Source organism: Aquila chrysaetos, chromosome 4 (assembly GCF_900496995.4).
Source record: "Aquila chrysaetos chrysaetos chromosome 4, bAquChr1.4, whole genome shotgun sequence".
Taxonomy (NCBI): domain Eukaryota; kingdom Metazoa; phylum Chordata; class Aves; order Accipitriformes; family Accipitridae; genus Aquila; species Aquila chrysaetos.
The window spans coordinates 22,836,213-22,857,617 of record NC_044007.1 but is presented as its reverse complement, the minus strand read 5'-3'; the positions used below and the strand labels follow the sequence as shown (position 1 = coordinate 22,857,617).

General features: G+C 37.6%; 1 protein-coding gene across 18 annotated transcripts in view; it reads right to left on the bottom strand.

The window, feature by feature from the left end:
- Positions 1–21,405, bottom strand: part of UBR5 (ubiquitin protein ligase E3 component n-recognin 5) — a 94,745-nt gene that overhangs the window by 27,102 nt on the left and 46,238 nt on the right. For 9 of the 18 annotated variants that reach the window (XM_041122906.1, XM_041122911.1, XM_041122909.1 and 6 more), the window contains 12 exons: positions 21,123–21,232; positions 19,436–19,569; positions 10,556–10,699; positions 10,349–10,460; positions 9,991–10,145; positions 8,859–9,056; positions 7,514–7,724; positions 6,850–6,894; positions 2,778–2,904; positions 1,136–1,287; positions 675–770; positions 118–241 (listed from right to left, as the gene is read on the bottom strand). In XM_041122906.1, coding sequence (XP_040978840.1) covers positions 118–241; positions 675–770; positions 1,136–1,287; positions 2,778–2,904; positions 6,850–6,894; positions 7,514–7,724; positions 8,859–9,056; positions 9,991–10,145; positions 10,349–10,460; positions 10,556–10,699; positions 19,436–19,569; positions 21,123–21,232 — 1,608 coding nt within the window. The remainder of the gene's footprint in view (positions 1–117; positions 242–674; positions 771–1,135; positions 1,288–2,777; positions 2,905–6,849; positions 6,895–7,513; positions 7,725–8,858; positions 9,057–9,990; positions 10,146–10,348; positions 10,461–10,555; positions 10,700–19,435; positions 19,570–21,122; positions 21,233–21,405) is intronic. The other 9 variants (XM_041122913.1, XM_030011229.2, XM_041122914.1 and 6 more) reach the window with 6 other exon arrangements.

The following is a 21,405-nucleotide window of genomic DNA, read 5'->3' as shown; positions in this document are numbered from 1 at the left end:
CATTCTCCATTTTAACTAATGCACCTTTAAATAACCTTTTTAAAGAGACTTCTATGTAAAAATTTCAGGTGATATAACATTACAAAGGATAGTGAGAATTCATATGAAAATCCTTACTTAGCTGACAGCAATTCTCGAAGATAAGGTTGTAAAACAACACTATCACATAGTAATTTCAGTATGAAATGAGCATTTGCCTTCCGATCCTTTGATTCCACTACAGATGGTTCAGTAGAAGGACCTGTAATGAGAAAAAAATAAAATTGCAGAGAAACAGTTTTTCCTTAAAAAATAGCTACGTATTAAAAGCAAATAATTCAATGTTTCACTGGGGTGATTAATCAGTAGCTTGACTGGTTTGCCAGTTTCAGTAACATTTCACTGAAGTACTGTAAATTTCAGTTCCAAATTACATTCTGAAATACAGACAGTAATCCCAATTTCATACTGATTACCATATTTTTACATATTTGTCATTCCTCAGGTAAAAATAATTTTTACATAAAACACAGCATGGTGCTTCATTTACTTTCTGCACACTTGTGAAATCCTGCTTCAGTCCAATCTTCATCTGATAAGAGCCATTTTCATATGCAGAAAGTCTGTGCAAGCAAAGACAGCTTTTGAGATCATTTTCCTTCTAAAGCATAATCAGATAAGCAGTATGTCCTCACCTGGTATCGTGGAGGTGCTAGGTCCTTGGCTGGTGCCAGTCGCTGCTGTGGTAAGAGATCCCACAGCGGGGGCCAGGATAAAATCAATGTCACCATCTTTCAGTAAACAGAACAGCAGGATGTATATCAATACATAAAAACATCCCTAACAACATGCTCTTTCTGCAGTGTCTAACACACTGCAGGTTTTCTGTATTTAATTGGTACTCTTTCCTACAAACGGCCACATTCCTAGATTAGTAATGTAACTCCACATTACAAAACATACTTCACAGAAGTTTGACACCAGTGAAGACAGTCTTCAGTAAACTCTTAAAGCTACCTCAATGACCTCTTGCTACCTCAATGACATTAGGTATTTTAGTCTCACACTGAAATCTAAGTGATTCACCTTAAAAGCCATCGGTTCCTTTATTAAATCTCTCATTCTACAGTCTAATGCGATGCATGAGCAGACTTACCTGGATCCATTGCAGGAGGATCTGGAACCCAGCTGGGAGGAGCTATTGGTGGAGAAACTGGGTCCTGGTGATCACTTGATGAAGCACCAGCTTCATGTCTGCCCAGTCCAGCAGCTCTCAAGGATCTTCTCATCATTTCCCTTAATCTCAAACTGAATACAAAACCAAGGTAAAAATACAACCTCATTTTTATCTATAATTAGAACATTTTAAAGCGGAATTTCACACTGAAAAAGGAAACAAAACTCTTCTTATCTCCATTTTTCTTCAGCATAAAGAAGAATGAGCAAAGAGGTATTTTTTCATTCCTGTATTCCATTTTGTTGCAACAGAATATAATGGCCTTGGAAGACGAGTCAGCCAGCAAAGCATCAAGGCAGATCTGAGCCCAGAACACATCCCTAGTCACTACACCACTGCCTCTTGCAGGGAGCAGCAGTTGATGGGCATTATTACCACTATTTGACATTCCTTTTACCTCAGACTCGTGGCCAGGGGTGTTAAGCTTGTGCAAGAATTTGTTGTTGCTGCTGTTTTTTAAAATCTAACTGCAAGAAGAGGTTAATGAAAGAATAAAAATGGGGCTTGAAAAAAAAATTTTTTGAAAGGAGTTATTTCTTTAAAGTTATTTAACATGAAAGTACTACTTTACAGAGGAAAGTCAGTAAACAATTTCAAGAAATTCTGTATCACCTTACTCAAGGGCAAGGTATTAGGAATAAGGTAGAAGCCAAAGAACCCAGTGTGATACAGAGGTACAAATATAAAAGTGGTTGTTTTTTTTTTTTTTTAAATGCACTTCCTCTTAAGAGTAATGTCTCCTACAGAATGTGGGACAGAAGCTTCAACCCTTACCCTTACCTCCCATATCAAAAAGATCACAGTGATGAGGACTGTAGCTTGGGAAGGATAAAGACATCATTTCATGTCAATTGCTTTGACTACAGAGCTAAGTAAAAAAATTTTATTATGCCCTCATCCAGAGTGCTCTGAACTGACTAGAACTCAGTACAGATACTGTCAAATTCCCTTGACGTGAGCACCGCTCTGTTACCATCATGGAAAGAGGAAGAACATAAATGTCATCAGAAATTAGGATTCTGTCAGGGTCAGAAACCTATCCTTTAGGGCCACCTTGATACAAAGGACTCCCACTATAACAATGATTGCTTAGGATAAAAAGAATTAACTTAAGTTCTTCCCCACTGGTGTTATATTGATCTCAGTATTATTCATCTGTGTAAGTGACCATCTCCCTCAAAAATTCTCTTAAAAGAACAAGCCTGGGCGCTATTATTGTACTTCCACAATACTTAATTCTCCGTGGTAAAGAACACCAGAGCTTATCCTCAATTCCCTTTCTCCACAAGGAGGAGCATTTCCACTTTACAACTGAGGAGACAATGCCCCAACCCCAGAAAACATTAGTTTAGAAATATCCCACCATTAGTTCTCAAACTAGAAAAGGCTTCCAAAAAAACCACTAGACCTCTAGTTTGGTGCTTGAGGAAGTGAAGTCTGACTTTAAACTAGCAAGAGAGCCCATTCTTAAAATAGACTGAAGGAAAGAATTAATAAGAGATTGGTAATTAATACAGAGATTAGCATACAGAAAACAAGAAGAAACTGTTAGTCAGTTTACCTTCTGCTGCTTGATGATCCTGCCCGATTTCCTGGACCATTACTTGACACAACGGAGATTGCATTTGCAATAGCTTCCACAGCCGAGAGCCTTTCAGCAAATGTATTCCTTTCAGAGCGCTCTGCTTCTGAAAAATTAGGAAAAGCATTAGTGCCAAAATTTCACTTGGGAAAATTATAAGGAAGGAGTATAAAGCATGAAATGCCACTCATCATAAAATGTCCCCTGCATTTTTTTTTTTTATTTTAAGATTTAGAGGGACAGAGTAAGTTCACATACAAATTTTTATTTTGGATGAGCTTAACCATGATTCTGACTGGGTTTGGTTTCTAAACAGCCATCAAGAAAGGCAATTCAAGGCACCTAAATTCCAGAACAAGCTTTCAATTTTCAGTATCAGGAGGCAAGGACCTATCATATAGCTGATTCCAGACACTTGCTGAGTCAAAGCTTCAAAATAAGAACAACCAAAAAAACCCAGATGTCATGGTTTAACCCCAGCCAGCAACTAAGCACCACGCAGCCGCTCACTCACTTCCCCCCCCTCCACACCCAGTGGGATGGGGGAGAAAATTGGGAAAAGAAGTAAAACTCATGGGTTGAGATAAGAACAGTTTAATAGAACAGAAAAGAAGAAACTAATAATGATAATGATAACACTAATAAAATGACAACAGTAATAACAAAAGGACTGGAATATACAAATGATGCACAGTGCAATTGCTCACCACCCGCTGATCAATGCCCAGTTAGTCCCCAGCGGCAATCCCCCCACCCCCACTCCTCCCAGTTTATATACTGGACATGATGTCACATGGTATGGAATACCCCACTGGCCACTTTGGGTCAGCTGCCCTGGCTGTGTCCCCTCCCAACTTCTTCTGCCCCTCCAGCTTTCTCAATGGCTGGGCATGAGAAACTGAAAAATCCTTGACTTTAGACTAAACACTACTTAGCAACAACTGAAAACATCAGTGTTATCAACATTCTTCACATACCTAACTCAAAAACATAGCACGGTACCAGCTACTAGGAAGACAATTAACTCTATCCCAGCTGAAACCAGGACTCCAGAACACCACAAAAAAAAACCCCACCACACTTCACGAAGAGCAGCTATCAACAATGCAAAGTTGTAGGCTTTTAAGTTACACACTCTACACAGGAGCACACTTAGGAAAACTAACTGTGTTATGATTGTGCTACCTTCTTATACTCAGTTTACATCAGAAAGAATGAGCATTTCTTCTAATACCTAAAACCCTAAGCACCAGAACACCTAAAGGTCCTAGTCATAACAAGGACCAAATTGTGCCAAATGTTATACAGAATATAAAAAATTGCCTAGTTGTACAGTTGCGGTACAACTTGAAGCAGCCACCTGAATCAAAGACCTTTTATCTGCAAGATAAATACACAAATAAAGCAGTAAAGTCAGCTGTACAAGGTTTGCACGGAGTAACAGTCACCGCTTCTTTAGGAGCTACTGACAATTAAAGATTGCATAGCCACTACACAGCAAATTATGAATCACTACAGCATGGATCCAGAAAGAACTGAAAGAGAAGCCACTTTCAGCATGATACAGGCCAGGAGAGGGGCAATTTTCCTTTCAACAGAGCAAAAGACAATTTTTGATACAAACTAGAAGGAAAAGGTATATTTCTGAAAAAAGAAAATATTTCCTTAAAGTGACTCTGATTGTTCTTTCAGGACATGTCTCAAAGTTGCTATGGCTAGTGCTCACTTTCCATTTAAAGGCTTTTCAAACTGACAGTCACCATCCTCTGCACACATATTTTCTCCACTGACAGTATTAAGACCTGGGTGATTCCCTTTTTTTTTCCTTTTCCTTTTTTTTTTTTTTTAAAAAAACAAGAACGTACTATTAACACCTTATTCTATGAACTCAAAGGTAATTCAGTGATGTTTATCAGCTTTTATAGTATGTTTATTCTTTAGATCTTTCTACTTGTCACTACCCGAAGCAGCAAAGATCTTAGGTTTTGCATGTTCTCAAGCATGTGCAGGTTTCTTAGACAAAATTCACCTACTACCCACAGCAGATGACTATCAAGCACTTACCAGAATATTACTCATGCCCTTAGTTCTATACTGGTTGACTTGTAGTTGTAAACTAACTGCCATTGTATTTGTGTTGTACTCCTTTTTAAGATCCACTAGTGCTCTTAACTCATGACCCATCACGTAGTACTTCCAGACCCCTCACACAGGGAGCACAGCTCTTGAGAGTGATCCCTCAAGCAATACAAAGCAATACAACCATTCTCTGCAACGGAGAGATTTCACCTATCCTTGGTCCCACAGTAAACTGTAACTGAATTTTCACTGTTCCACTTATGAAGTTAGTATTCACTTTTGGAGAACCATCAGTTTAAATGCCTGGCCTCTAAGGGTAATTATCTGTTCTGTTGTCTAATGAAATCTGTCCCAATTCTCTAGAAAAAACACCTCAGTTTGTAGGTGTTCAGTAAAGTTATCTGAAATTTAGTATCATAACTCTTTAATGACTTCACATGCTTTGGACATTTCTTTTGGACCTGTCTTTTCCAAGATCCCTTCTATTGGCAAGACTGAGGAGATATCAAATCACAGAGAAACAGAGCAGACTTCCCCCAGCTTTGCAGGTCTGGGCCACTTTTCCTGCAATTCATTTATCCAATGCTGCAGGAGCTATGGTGAAACTAGGCACAGGATCTGAGAACAAGAAAAGCTTACCCCTGCCCTCAATATTCCCCTTCCGCTACTTAAGGAGGAATCTATATGAAGAACAGTGAAGGATCTCAGGCAGGTACCAGCTGGGAAGGGGCAGTATGTTCTGTAATTGTTAAGGAACATCATATCTGGAGTCTGGAATTGAAGCCTTTACTCCTAAATCAAACTTCTTTTACAGTTTAACAGATGGCTGTATAACTTACAGACATAACATTAGTCACCACTGCCCTCCAGATGATGCACAGAAAATGAGCTTGCCCTAATATCCACTGCTAACAGTTACAGCGGAAGGTGAATGCGATTTGAATCTAAAGATATGAATGCCCTTTTAAAACAACTTTTGTAAGGGGAAAGAGAGAGGCAGAGGGGTGTTAAAAGTCTATCAGGTTCATGTTTTTCATTTTTCAGAAAGTTAAATTACATCCAAATGAAGTTACTGAAAAAATGTCAAGGTTGCAAAGACAAGCACTCAAATTAGGAAAAATCAGATTAAGTTTGCCCATGCATCCTTATTTCAGCTTCCTTGTGTGGTTATAGTAAAACAATCTTCAGTTACACAGTTGGGTTTTGTTTGTTTATTTGGGGTCAGTTTTTTGGTTTGGGTTTTTTTTGTTCCCCCCACCCTGCCCCCAGCAACAAGACCCCTGCCTCAATCAGTGCACAGGATGGACGACACACTAAAGATGAAGGGTTGTACAATGAGCAAGCTGTTTATGCCTTGTTTGCTGCAACATTTAGAAGGCATGTAATAAGGCAGCAACAGCTTGGCAAGGAGAGGGGGGAAACACTGTCTTGTGTTTAATGCCACTGAACATCACTTTGGAGAACTGGAACCTATTTCTGCCACATCTAACAGCACACAGAACTTTGTAAAACAAGTTTTTACAGACAATTGTGATACATTTTACTCATTTCTGGATACCTAAAAGGTGCCTGACTCACAGAAATAATTAACATTCACAGAACAACTAAAACTACTATTAATCCAGCTCTAGAACAAAGTGTTTTGAAATAACACCTGCTCAAAAATTGAGATCAGGCTCTAGGCTTCTCAAACAGAACCTTCAAAATTAGTTAACAGCTTTTAATACAGAAAAACTTCAAGCTATAATACCTTCAAGAGATGAGAAAGCTGCAGCATTACCCCCATTTTATAAATAGGGATATGAGGAACAATTAAGGTCTATAAATGACTAAAATTCAATGACAGCACCATACAAAAATCCCACAAGGAAGTTCATTCATTATTCAGTGCAGGGTTTGTATGGTGTGCAGTAAGTAAGGAATGGGGCCACACACTGAATGATGAGGATAAAAAGAAATATTGAATAGCTACCCATTCGGTGAGCACCGTCCATCTTGTGCACTGAATGAGGTAGTCCTGTGGAAAAAATAGTATGACGGTGTAATTAAAGACCATTTCACAACGCATACCCATGTATAGCACATGGGTAAACTTAATTCTGGCATTTCCTAATTTTTGAGTGCTTGGCTTAGCAACCTTGTTCTGTTAACATACTTTTTACATAACAGTATTTAATAGACATTTTTAAATGGTGTCAGTAACTGGCATTAACAGAAGGTCATTCTTTCACACATGTCAACTGCAAGTAGCATTTCTTATTGGATGCATTAACATATACTATAACACTTGAAAAATATTAAATAACATTTCTCAAAAGTTTACTGTGATATAACAGGGATACTAGTGATATAAAGCTGGAAAAATACTTGGTTTTATATAAAATTCACATGTGGATGTGAAGTTTGTCTTTTACAATCAATAAAAACAGCTTAGTATTCTTAACTATCGAATTCTTATAAATCCTTATGAGAGTAATAAAAATGATGTCTCAGCACCTTTGAAATGCTTAGGACACATTTTAGGTGCTAAATTTTAAGATACCCATATATGAAGAATGCAGCCTTTATTTCAAATGTTCTTGAAAATACATTAAAAGTTTATTTTCAAAGTATTTTCATGATATTGTTGAGCTCACCCTCTTCCTCTTTTGTTTCTTTGTTGCTGGTTGGAAAGCAAACAGACACACAAGCATGCAGAATATTGCGGTTTCCATCACATCTATGGCCAAGGAACGTCTGCAGCATTTGTGGATTCTGATCCAAGACAACTGCTTGTTCAAGATTCATCAGGTATTGTCTGCAAGCCTCATAGTCACATCGGAGAATGTGCTGCATTAAAGTTTGTTTCTGTACTCAAAAGAATAGAATATTTTAATAATTTAAAATATAAATGGCAGGCATGCAAGTTCCTAAGTACTTCTAGTTTTCCGGTTTTGAAATTAATAGAAAAGTCTAAATCTAGGACATTGGCTCGAAGTCAGTGCAGGAACTGTTGAGAATGTGCATCATCTCAATTATAGCACTGTTAAAAAGAGAAGACAGCATGCATTCAGGCACAGACAAGTTAAAGGAAAGGAGAAGCTTAAGCAGCAGAAGCTATCAGGCTCACAAAAGTATGCCTTTGGCTTCATAGCTGGGTTCTTAAGATAGATTACTTCTATTTCATAGCCACATGTAACATAGGAAAAGTAGTACAACTGAAAAATTAAGGGGTCTACATTAACTAGCTCTTACATATTTGTTTTAAACAAAGGAATATACATGCTGAGAAATTAACAAATAGAAGCTGTTGAAGGTCTGGGAGGCTCACCCCATATATAACAAGCTTTTCCACAGTGATGGAATACTCCACTGCGAAATCAATCTGACTAACAGGTACACAATACCTCCTGGTGGCAGCATAGCACACAGCACATCTAACTAAACTGCACCAAATCACTGATGGGTTTATACAAGTATGATATAGAAATTCACAGCAGAACTACTCATACAGCACCACAGATGAGAAGAACTCTACAGGAGATTCAAGTGAGGGGGGGGGGAATCTTCACTTGACTCTCATAATTTCCTAATGTATGGTCCAAATATAAGATTTAAAAAAAAAAAAGTAAAAAAGCATTGCATGCATTCACAAGAAAAGTTGTTGGATCACTCAGAAAAACTGTGCATCCATAAACCAAATAAAATTGTATACTGGTAGTATACATAAAAAGGCAACAGTTTTAAAAGTAATGCCTAAAAAAACATTATTAGTTAGAAGCCTGATAGAGAAGACATGCACCCCCAAAATGGATCTTTCACTTTACTGCATAAATTCATTTGTGCTTTCATGTTTCCAAGAGAATCTTCTGTTGAAATTAGTGTCTTTGAAATAGTTAAAATACAAATCGGTATCTAAACACAAAGATGCTTTAAGCATACCTTTATAAAATCAAGAGAAAAAAAAAAGCACATAATTCTGTAGTAAAGAAAATATTTTACCTCAACAGCCATAATGATAATAGCAGCTTTCTTTTTGATGGTCGAGTTAGCAGGAAGATTTGTTAAGGAATGAACACCCATTCCAAGACTACTAATAGGTGGAAGATCAAGCCAGTCAGGGTCTCGTATTCCACCCATGCAATCTTTTGCCATTGGATAGATTGTACCATTTCCATCTCTAAGAATAATAGGAGATTCCTACATTTGGGAAAAAAGTTTTATCATTAAGTCTCCACAATTTATAAACATTATCCTTCCCAAGAGATCCAGTTCTGCTTGACTGCCAACAATGATAACAGTTTACCTAAAAGTCTCATTTACGTCATTGTCTCCTATCATTACAAGTGGCACAGCATGAGATATCAGATGTCCTTTCTCAAATGCCTGAAGTGTGCTTAACATAGTAAATACTATTAAAATTATCTTCCTTATGATATATATTCATTACAAAACACTACCAATGAAACATATAGTACCTATACTTTTAGCTTACTTAAATGCTCCAAAGAAAGTTGAATATATTGAAATGAAACATTCAAATTCAGTTCTTTTGCCAAAAACGTTTCCTACAACTATCCTAAGCAAAGTATACCATGTTTATGGAAGTCACCAAAGTGGTTTTGGTACTTTTTCTCAGCCCTTCTCATGGATGCCTGCACAGTGTAACCAAGCTGTATATTCAGATAAAATAAGATACTTAACATTGGAAAGTAGAAGAGTTGCACAAACCCTTGATATATCATTTCCAGTATCAAATACAGTTGGGTTTTTTTGTTAACATTTCCATTTATTCTCAAGAGTGGATTTTCACCTGACCCAATTCCAAAACATAGCTAGATAACAAGTTTACACTAACACAGGAACTACTCTGTCAAGTTCCTACCCCCTTTTTTACTTTTTATTCTAGGTAGAATTTGAGTAAGATTATTAAAAGTGCTTAAGTTAGTTAGATTGCAATTCCCCTTGAGCCTTCAAAATATTAATGGTAGCAGCAAGTCTTTCATAACCCCTCTGAAGAACTATTTCTTTGCCAATCTTTGGAAAAGCCTTACAAAAGGCTATACCATCCTATTCAAAGATGATGGAAGTGAAGTGCAATGAGGTTAAATGATTGAGATACAAAGCCACAAACCTGTCCAGCTGTAAAAATAGCAACACTTCTCTCATTCTGACCCAGGAATGCAATGCTGCTAGTAGGGAAATTATTCTCCTGTTCAGCCTTTCCTGTGGCAAGGTCAAATATGCAGTATCGAACCCAGTTCCCAGTTTTCAGAACAGCATGCACTCCTTCAAAGATACACGAAGAAAAAAGTTAATGTCTTTTACTGATGGCACCCAGTAAAAGAACTCCCAACTAAAACACTTTTAAGGAATTACTAATATCAATAGAAACAACTGTTTGTTAGCTTGACCATAGTTGTTTTCCACTAGGAAGAGAGACAGGTAATAAAGGATCCGACAGACTATCTTACAGGGTAAGTCCTACTTACCTTTTGAATCTACATTTACTGCTAGGATCTCTGTTTTTTCAGGAATACACAGTTTTTTAGGTGTCCTTTGAAAACAGTCAGGAACTTTTGGAGTTCCACCAGTTTTTACAACCTGAAAACATATGTAAAATTTTAAGATGCAATTAAGCACACAGTGCTGACATTTCAAAATACTGATTGTTTTCTCAATGTTTCACAAAGACATACCTGCAGTTCATCTATTCTGAGCAGCCTACAGTCTTGGAGAAGAGAAGAAGGATCAGGATCTGAATTAGAACTGCTCTGACAGTTTGCATTACTAGAGGTGCCTGGAAATTTCACAGCAACATAAGCACCATCCACTTTTAGCACCTATAAGCAGAACAGATTACAGTTTTACCAAATGCTTTGAACAGAAACTGTTTAGGTTGATTTGTTTCAAAATAAACCAGATCTTTATCAGGAAAAGAAAAAAAGTTTATGATAGTCAGTGATAAAATTCTACAACTCTTGGTCATTAGTCTTGTTGTTTTGCTAAAATTACCGAAATCTTAAAAACTTGGATTTCTTAATGACTTCATAGGCATGCTGAATGAGATCAAAGGAACCAACACCAACTGACTAGAGAAGCTCCTACTGATGCTTCCCTGGTATCTTTTCAGCTTCTGCCTACTGGAAACAGCAGGACAACTTCATGCTTAATAGCCTAGATAGACCCTTCTCATTAATTTGTCCAATCACTTTTGGAAATAAACACTATTCTTGCAGCAATGAGTTCCAAACATTAGCTAACAATTCAACAAAAACCATCTACATTGAGCCTCTTACTTCTTTAAGTGCCCATTAACTCTTGTACTACAAGAAACACTTTTTTTTTTTTTTTAAAAGAATTTTTAAAGCCTCTGTTGCAGAGTCTTAGCACTCATTCCTCAAGATGACTGTGCACAGTGGAAAAAAGGAAGTGTTGGTTTATGGGTCTATTACCTGTTCCTTACACTAGATGATAAAGTTCTCCACTCAGTCCCTTAGGACTGAAGGATACAGACAAGTCTATCCAGACATACTTCATGCACCTGTGTCTTTCTCTGCCCCCCAATAAAATGGAAGTTACTCAGCCCCACACTGACACAGTCATTTCTGTGACTGTAAGCCTCTCTTTAGAGAGTTGCTGCCAAGCATATTTAATCAGGACTGTCAAAATAGGTTTCCTTGATATAGAAACATCTTATGCTATCACCAAACTGCAAGGCCCTTTGAGTTTCCAATTGAGACCATAATTTTCTCAGAAGGAAAACAAAGCTAAGAGGGAAGGGGGGCAGGGGAAAGGACAGACAATGTTTTAATTTTGAGTAGAAATAAGATCTTGGTATGCTCTGTCTTAATCAAAAGTAGATACAACCAACTGTCAATCTTGATTAGGCCCTAATTTCACAGTAGTTTCTACACATAAAGTGCTTACAAAGCAGTATTAAAGATCTAGATGTAATCAACTTTATCTAAAACATCGCTGACAATAAAAGCCGTCTCTCAAATTGTCAAGATATTATAGGTAATAAGAATCCAGGCATTTCCATGTTTCTCCCAGTTTCTCTAGCTAGGTTCAGCCTATCAAGCACACTACAGAAAAGGATATATTGACAAATATGAAAGTATTAGCAGATTTTTTTTGTTACAAAGAATATTGTGGATAGAGTCAGAGCACTTGCTCCCCATATGCTAAAACGTCACTGTAGTAGCAGAGTTCCTAATTCTAGTAGTAGAGCATCACTGACGGCCATAAGAATACTACCCAAAAATTTCAAAATTCAGACCTAGTCAAAAGATTCAGAAACATTAACTCTGATCTAGACTATACAAAGACAGATTTCTATTGAGACTTGCAATACAACACTCCAGACAAAAATCATTATTTGGTCAAAAAAAATTAATCAAGGTACATTTAGATGTTTTTAAGGTAATCAGACTAACTCATAAGCCTGAAATCACTTGCCAATGGTTCAACCACAGCTTTTAGTCTGACATGTAGGATTTTTTTTTTTTTTTTTTTTTAAATAACTAAATGTTGCTACAAAAGCTTTGTAAATTTGGGCTGCTTCCAAACCCAGAAGATTCTAAATGGTCAATGTCTAGCAGGGCATATGAAATCTTGTTTATGATATTTTGAATTTATGGGGGGGGGGGGGGGGGGGGGGGGGGAAGTGGAGGGAAGAAACACACCTTAAGAAAAGGCACAGTCCCCAAATATTTAACATATCCTATCTTCATAATGAAAAGTCTTCTTCTACATGCATTCTGGCTGCTCTTAGTGTTATCACCTACATCACTTTTCACTTACACCACTTTTCATGTGTTGAAAGAAATGCTGACAGTTTTTAAAGTGCTGGAACTCTACGGTGACTCTTTCAGAGTCCACATGCCAAATATTTTTTTTCTTTCCCATTTTGTGGTTCAAGAAGAAAGTCATATATCTTTAAAAACTGGAAAATATGTTAATTAATATTTGGTTGAGAAGAAATTCACCTCTTGCAACTAGGAGCTTGAGTGAAACACAGAAAGCTCCAAAGCAGAAATGTGGTATAATGGGCTGGCACTGAACAAGATAAAAAAACATCAACACTCCTCTTTAATTGAAATTATGCAAGTCTGAATTCATTGAAAAATCCACTAACAAAAATAAAATGCAAGAGCTTAAAGGATTTAGATGCTTTAGCCTACAGAAGTACTTACACTGTTCATACTGCTAAGGCAAAAATTTCATCAACTGGAAACAAGCATTTTACAGAACTACATAGACAATGTTTGCCTTATTAGGACTAAATTAAAATAAATGAATCGAATGAAAAAAGCAAGCAACAAAATAGAAGTTTAAAGATTTTTTTTCCAAAAGCAAAATACCTTTTTAGAGCCTTTTCAACCACAGGACAATGAGATCTGATCTTTCTTTTTAATGGAAGAAAAAAAATGAATCGATAAACTGAAAGGTGAACATACTTGTTACCTCCTTTACCCTTACTGTCAACGCACTGCCACACTCCTTTAAACCACAATGCCAAAGCACACTGATTGACAGAAAACATTCAAGTAAAGTCCCTTCCTCAAAAGGAAATGGAGGCAGGTCCTGAGCCCCACTTCTCCTCCTCTGTTCCCTCTTACAGTTCTTCATGTAAAATCACATTAATGATAGGCAGAATAGCCTCTAAAAAGAGCAAAGTTAACTACTAGCACTTGACCCTTTCAGAAGCAAACCTGTTTGGATCCACTGGTAACCTGTAGAATCTTTCCCTCTCCAGAATCACCATATTCCCTCTCAAGACACAGAAGCAGAAGACCAGGGAAAATATATTTTTTTTCTATTTCTTATCAAATCTCCTTGTTGCAATGGAAGAAATTTTAACATCACAGAAAAGGCTTCTACCTCTACTCTCAAAGTAGAGTGAGCACTTCCAAAGAAATACTGACACAACTTTTAAAATATTCAACTTTGAAGGATTAAAAACAGATTCCTAATAGGGATTAAGTAACTCTTCTGGGACTATATCCAGCCTGAGTTCTTTCAACTTATCCTTCTCATGGGAAGGCTTCAATCTCCGACAGAAATCAAACAAAAAAAAAAAAGTTCAAGTGACTGACTGAAATAACACAATACAAAGTACAAGTTAAAGAACAAACTATTCAATCCAAATTTGTGTTTCACAAAATCCCTAGGACTTGATAAGCTGTCTGGGCACAGGAACTGCAAAACTGGTAATACGCAGAAGTCTCACCTGATTGAGGATAACTTTGATAAACAGAAGCAGTTTGGGGAGGCCTTGGACACTGCCAATGGAAAGCCTCAGACCAAAATGAACCGCAGCTGACAGAGAAGAAATAAGCAGCTCCAGCCCAGGTTCCCTACCCTTTTGTTCTAACAGTGGTTCCAGATACCACTTAAGCCATTCCAGAAGAGGGGATCCAAAAGCTAATGTGGGTAAGTAGAATATCCCAAAGTGCATGGGATGGACAAAACCAGCTTCTATTCCTCTGATACCAGTGAGAAGTAATCGTGGTGGTGCATTCCTTCCCCTCTCTGGGCTGATATACAAACTTGGAAAGTCTCGCTAGGCCTTAGCATAAGTGTAATGAGTTGGGCAGTTAAGCATCCCTTGACCGTATCAGGAACTCTTGCATGGCTAAGACAGGGAGTCGTGCTGACTGTTTCAAGGACTCCTGCTTCCCAGCCGAGGCGAGGGACGGGAGTAGAGATAATTTGTTCTCTCCTGACAACCTTGAGACATATCGGAGTCCTCTCCGAACCACCTTGGAGCATCCCGTATCTGAATCTTAACTCATTCTCTGACAGCCCTAGAGCCTTCCTTATCTGAAACATAACTCATGCCTAATGGTACCAGCAAAACTGGAATTCCAGTAATTTGCTAACGACTAAAGCCAATCATCTCCCAAACCTATAAGCAGCGGTACTAAGGGAGACCCTTTGAGCTCTCCTGGACCGCAGCGGGCTGCAACCAGTATCTCCCTCTGAGTGAGATGCCTCTTAGACCTCACAAACTGAAAAGCTTGCGAAGATCGGAGGTCTGTTGCCAAAAGCCGACAAGACTTGGGCTGATACTCTCCGCTCCTTGAGGCTCAACCTTTCGCCTGCTGAGAAACATGCTGAAGCATTTGACATGAACATTTTCACTGAACCCAAGGGGAATTTTTAACAGGTATCTCTCTTCTACTTGCTTATATATATCTATACTGATATAGATATAGATATCTTAGTGTCTTTATGCATGTGTGTGTGTGCTAACCTAAATATTCTATACCAAGGATATTACAAATATTGTTTTTCAAATCTATACTTAAACTACTGTCTTGAACTTTATTCAAGTGTGAATGAATCTCAGGCTGCTATTATACTCACAATCTCTTTAGATATAAACTATTGACCAAGTCGGAGACTAGGAGTTGATCCAGCCACACCTAGACTCCAACAGGAGTTTAGAAAGCAAGGGGGTCTCTTCTGAACCTTGTGACTCAACCAGAGTGTCTCCCCTACCTTTTTGCATTCCCAATCTCTGTACAAATCACGACAAATCAATTCTAACTTGATTTTTCTTTGTATGTTTCTCTTTTACCCTACTGCATCTTCAGTCTCTGTATACATAATTTTAGTTTGATTCCGACTTAAATTTTCCTTTGTGCATTTCATCCATGTATTAAGTAACAGAGTGAACCTTGCCATCGAATTCTGTGAAGTTGTGCTTATACATAAAATCCTATTAAATAATTTTTTTACCAATACCATTCGAGGCGATTCTTTAAGTGGTCTAAACTACTCCATTTTGCGACAGTAACAAAGGCTTATTTCAGCCCATTTCTTTTCTAAACTACACTGAAGACTCCATCAGATTTCTCACCAATGCAGACAACAGAAGAGACAAGTGCCAGGCTGTTTCATTCCATGAGTCTTCCATTAGGTGGATAATCTTATAATCATTACCTCCTCCATCTAATGACAGACTTGGAAGAATAAAGGCTTAGTTTTGTTCCAAGCCTACGAAGGATTTAAATTGAAATGAGATTGGAAGTTAATATATTCCAAGAAGAAAGATGACTAAATCCAAGAGTTTATCTAGCAGGCTTCTGCTTTCTTCATTTCTTTCAAGACTGCCCCAATGCAAGAACTTTTGCACTCTCGCCACACTCTCTGGTCATTTGTTGCTTTGGCACCACACGCAATCCACATTTATGAAGCAGTGTGAAAAACGCTGGTTGTGCAATCTACTGGTATCAGAACAATCACGTGCAGTCATCTTGGATCTTAGCACTCAACTCAGGGGAGGGCTGTTACTATATCAAGATCAGGAGGAGCCCAGAGAGAAACAAGCATGTTAGAACTTGACACCATCTACCTGTCCACCGTTCTACAAACAGAGCACCACAGTGGTCTTGGAAGGATTTTAACCAAGCACTTTTTGGACACATCATGAAGTTGTTGTGTACATCCAAAAGTACAGAAACACAAATTTTCCACTAACAAAATTATTTCAGGAACACAGACTGAGCATCAGTAAATCTGACCCCTTTCCTATCTCTAAAGTCTACCTCCTAAAGCCTAAGTGAACAATTCTTTTTTGCGTAAAACAAAGAATTATCTAAATCTTTTTACAAGGTGGCAAACATTTTGACAGACACTCGTGGCTAACACACTTTATTCTAAAGAATATAAATGTTCAAAATTTCAGATGCTCTTGCAGGTAAAAGGATGGAAATAGTTTTTTTGTTCCTCTTACTACTTCACACCTGAATCATTACATAAGACAACATTTTTGGCCTCACAGATCAATTAGTTTAGTGCAACTGACTTCATGTTGTGCTCAAAAAAATCCACCAAATACCAGTGCATATTTCTCAAAGATGTCCCAATATTCACATGCTCCATGACTACATATTTTACGTGATGACAGCACTCAGAGGGAAGCTAAGTGTTGCTCTATTGACACCATGCTTTGTAACATAAAGTAATTAAAACTCCAAACAGTGCTTCAAAGCCTTTCCAATTTTCTCAAACACCAAAGGTAACAAATTCCCAGGTTACATAGGATTAGTATATTCTCATGCAGGATGAACATGCCACTGAGCCCATCCATACCAATACCTCAAAGATGTGACTTTGTGGAACATCATTCAGTAAACAAAAGACCATGAAGACCAGATGAAGGTGTATGCGGATGGACTCTAAAAGTGTAGGACTTCTTAAGACCCCAAACCTGTATGATTATGTTTTTGCAGACTGGACTGAACCTTTGTACACATTCAAATATTATTTATGAGCAGAACAGTCAGATTGTTCAGAATTCAAATCCTCTTTGTGCTTAATTCAGCTCGCAATAAGCTAAATTACAAACATTACTGTTCAACAATGAACAACATTAGCTATTCTTGAGCCTGTACAACACTGCAAAGAGTAACCCTTCTGCAGACTGAGGTACCTCCAGTCTTTTTCATACAATTGCACAACTCATCCAAATTACAAACAGAACATGTAACAAGGAAAAAACTGTATTTCTGTCTTTAACCTGGGCACCACTAGGCAAAAATTTTTGTATGGTTTTGTCTGCTGGATCCTATCTAAACTCTGAAGTGTTACAAAACTGTAAAAGGAAAAAAGTAAACGACCATATACATCACTGGAAAGGGATAGCATGCTTTATGAAGAAAAAAAAAAAAAGCATCTTTGCCATAAATGACTGGTATAGAATAGACTAGCAGCAACAACTCTATTCAGAAGACAGCCCATTTACTGGTTTTAGCACTTCAGTGAATATATCAACATATAAAAATCCAAGCTCTTCTATATTTATCATAGTAGTTCTTCTTGACGCAGCATACAGACACCTTTACAACTGTATACAGAAATAGTAAAACAGTCTCTGTCCTGAAAATTTTAGGATCTAAAACACTAAGGACAGACAAGGACAACAGGGGCTTTCCCAAAGCTGGTATGAGAGGCAAACAACGGTTTCAGCAACTTCAACTAGATCTCAAAACCTCATTTACAGAAACTGAAATGTTTCAATGAATTAAGTTGCTCCATACCCCTTTTGCAAAAATTATCTAAACTTGATAATGAAAATTCATTGTGGGCCTCATCCTTTCAAAGATACTGCTCAAGGCAAATCTTCCACACCTGCACAAGTAAACCCATTAGGGATGCAAGGAAAATAACTCTGACTAAATCCAACTGCCTTCTGTTGGACAGTTATTTCCTCTTCTGGTAACAGGGGTTTTTTGATCTTCTATGAGTCAAGTAGAAAGAATCCAATTTTTTCATTTTGTCGATGTGGTAGGTTGACCCTGGCTGGGTGCCAGATGTCCACCAAAGCCACTCTGTAACTCCCCCTCCTCAACTGGACAGGGGAGAGAAAACATAACAGAAGGCTCATGGATCGAGATAAGGACAGTTTAATAAAGCAAAAGCAAAGGTCGCATGCAAAAGCTAAGGAAAAAAAAAAAAAGATTTTATTCTCTACTTTCCATCAGCAGGCAATGTCTGGCCACTTCCTGGGAAGCAGGGCTTCAGTACTTGTAGTGGTTGCTCCAGAAGACAAATGTAGTGCCCGCCCTTCCATCTCCCTTTACTTAGCTTTTATAGCTGAGCTGACATCATACTGTATGGAGTATCTATTTGGTCAGTTTGGGTCAGCTGTCTTGGCTATGTCCCCTCCCAAGATCTTGCCCAGCCCCAGCCTGCCGGTAAGGAGGGGGGCGGGGGGAAAATGTTGGAGAGACAGCCTTGATGCTGTGCAAGCACTGCTCACCAGTAGCCAAAACAGTGGTGTGTTATCAACACCTTTCTAGCAAACAATACAGAGCACAGCACTATGAGGGCTGCTATGGGGAGAATTAACTCCATCTCAGCCAGACCCAATAGAGTGGAAAACCTTTATTGGCTTTCCTGTTGTTCTTATTTTTGAAAAGCATAGCAAAGAACTGTCTAGATTACAGTTCTAATCCCTCCTAACATTGCACAACAATGTCAAAGGAGAAACGTAGTATTTTCCTCTATAGCACTCTTAGTCAGAGCAAGGTTTACTAGAGAGAAAATGAAAAAATTATAAGAACCAAACAAACAGATTTTCTGGAGTAATAAATAAAATAACTTCATACTCATATTAATGAAGCATGTCATTTCTAATCAAAACATTTCTGTTCTTTGGTTGCCAGAACATGAGACTCGCCCAAATGTTCAACTGATGTGTATGTAGAAGTCAGTAACAACACCTGTAACTCTTCACAATCTCACTGGACATGTGGGAGCTATTGTTCAAGTCACCAAAAATAATCTTTTGGATAAAACCACATCTGCTTTACTTAATACTGTGGTCCAACTTAAAGTACCAGAACGTTATTTTTTAAGATTCATCACGTTTTATTCACAACGCATTCAGTCTATTACTATCATTGTGTTATGGACAAATAAAAATGCAACAAAAGTCACACTAGTCAGAAACATTCTCAAGCATCCCCAAAACTATGATTCTTTTAAACAGTTAGCTTATCTAAAAGGAAAAACATTTTTTTCTCCCTCTCCAAAGATGGTGTGACAGTGTATTTTAGACAAACCTTGCCAACGGGAACATTTTTAACGTCTTCCACAAACACAACTTCCCTCAGAGACCACTGCTCTTCATTCACTTTCTCCTCCTCCTTTGGGGCAGGAGTAGATCGTCGTCGCTCTGAGACAAAAAAGTTATTACCAAAAAAAAAAGACTTGAAATATTTAATCAAAGCATCCAAATGCAAGTCAGTAAACACCAAACCTTTCCCCCAAAAAAGATTATCAACAGTCAAATCTAGACATTAACAACAGGTTTACAGGAGTATGACTTTAAAAGTGAGAGCCACCAAACAGTATACCATGCCACTTTCATGTTTTTCCATGAAATTAGCACTAATAATGCCTATCTGATAAACAAAGCAATTTTTAAGGATATTTAAGAAAAATAATTAGAATATAAGAAATTGTTTTGGCAGGTCTCAGATATTCATGCTGTAAATAAAAAGGCTGACATTCTAAGACCCTTCACTCAGCCTGCTACAGTGCTTCATATCACCCTTACAAAAAGTCTGCTTGCCCACTATGTATGATTTTTTGGTAAACACCTAGAAGAGTAGCAAACGAGGCAGAAAATAGCTATTTGGGCTAATAGCAATTGCAGTACAGTTAGATTTGCTGCAAAGACATTATCTGAACAGTAACCATAGTACACTCAGGATCAAATTTAAATACATAACGTGGCTAAATTAACATTGACAAGAAGAACCTTTAATCTCTTGAATTGAGAATATGGTATAATTAATATTATCAACATACTTAAAGGAGGAAGCAGAGAACTTCTAAACTAACTGTGAAGTTAACTTCAAACACTCAAGCAAAGTTATAGTCAGTGAAAAATTACAGTTGAAAACTGCAAAAAGAGAAGAAATAAGTAGCAAAAAAACTCTACTAGTAAAATTAATTAGTACTGCAGATCTGAGCATACAAGACTCTCAGTCACTGAATGAGGCCATTTGATTCTCTAGGTGAATGCTTCTTAAAACTGCAGTACGTGAACAACAAGAAGAAAGAGGAGCAGAGAGATTTCTTCAAGTGATGGCCTTGTAATTAATCCTTTACAAATGTATGGGTTTAAATGGAGGAAAAAAATGCTTAAGAGATCAGTTACATGAATTCTAATGCAGCCTTTTAGGTTTTTAAGTACAACTTGTACTTAAAAAGTACAAATTTTAAGTAAAACTTCTCTCACTGCTTATGTATGTTAGTAAAGAATGTCTAGTTTTAGACATTTTATGTAATAGATGACGAACTACTGCTTTTTGCACCAAAGTTCACCTGCAAGGCAAACTGTGCAAGAACAGCTTAATCTTAAAAGGAATTTTCCAAAACAAGTTCCAACTTCTGGGCTGTAAAGAAACTCACTATCACATTGCAACAAAACGTAAACAACTTTATCTCCAGACTTCCTCTTGATCACCTCCTGAAATATACTTTTGATTCTGAGAACTAAGTGTTATGCTTGCTTAGATACAACTTACATCAAATAGTCACTGCTTATACTAATACATTTAAATTTAGATAGCGAATTGTCAGTGTTAAAGCCTATTACAAAAGCCTTTACATATATGCAGTTCAGACTGAAAGACTGAAAAGCATTCTGAAATTAGTACAGAATCTTTGTAGAACTGCCTTTTATGAAAACTTTTTATCTACACAAATATTTTATGTTACTATGAGCTACACATTACTTACTATATGGCATTGATGCACTGCTTGCTATTGAAGATGCATCACTACAAGTGGAAGCTGGGGATGGCGGAGGACCCATCTCGGTTTTCACTGGTTCCTGTTTGCTTTCAGGTCTAGAATAAAAGGTGTTACTTAGAATGAAGAAAGAAAGAGGTGCAACCTTTTCCGTGACAATGGACAAAGTGTCAGTGGATCCCAGCCACGTTCCTTTAATAATTTAATGAAATAACTCCATACTTGCAAACCACCATTCTAACTGACAAGGCTATATATCTGATGTTGGGAA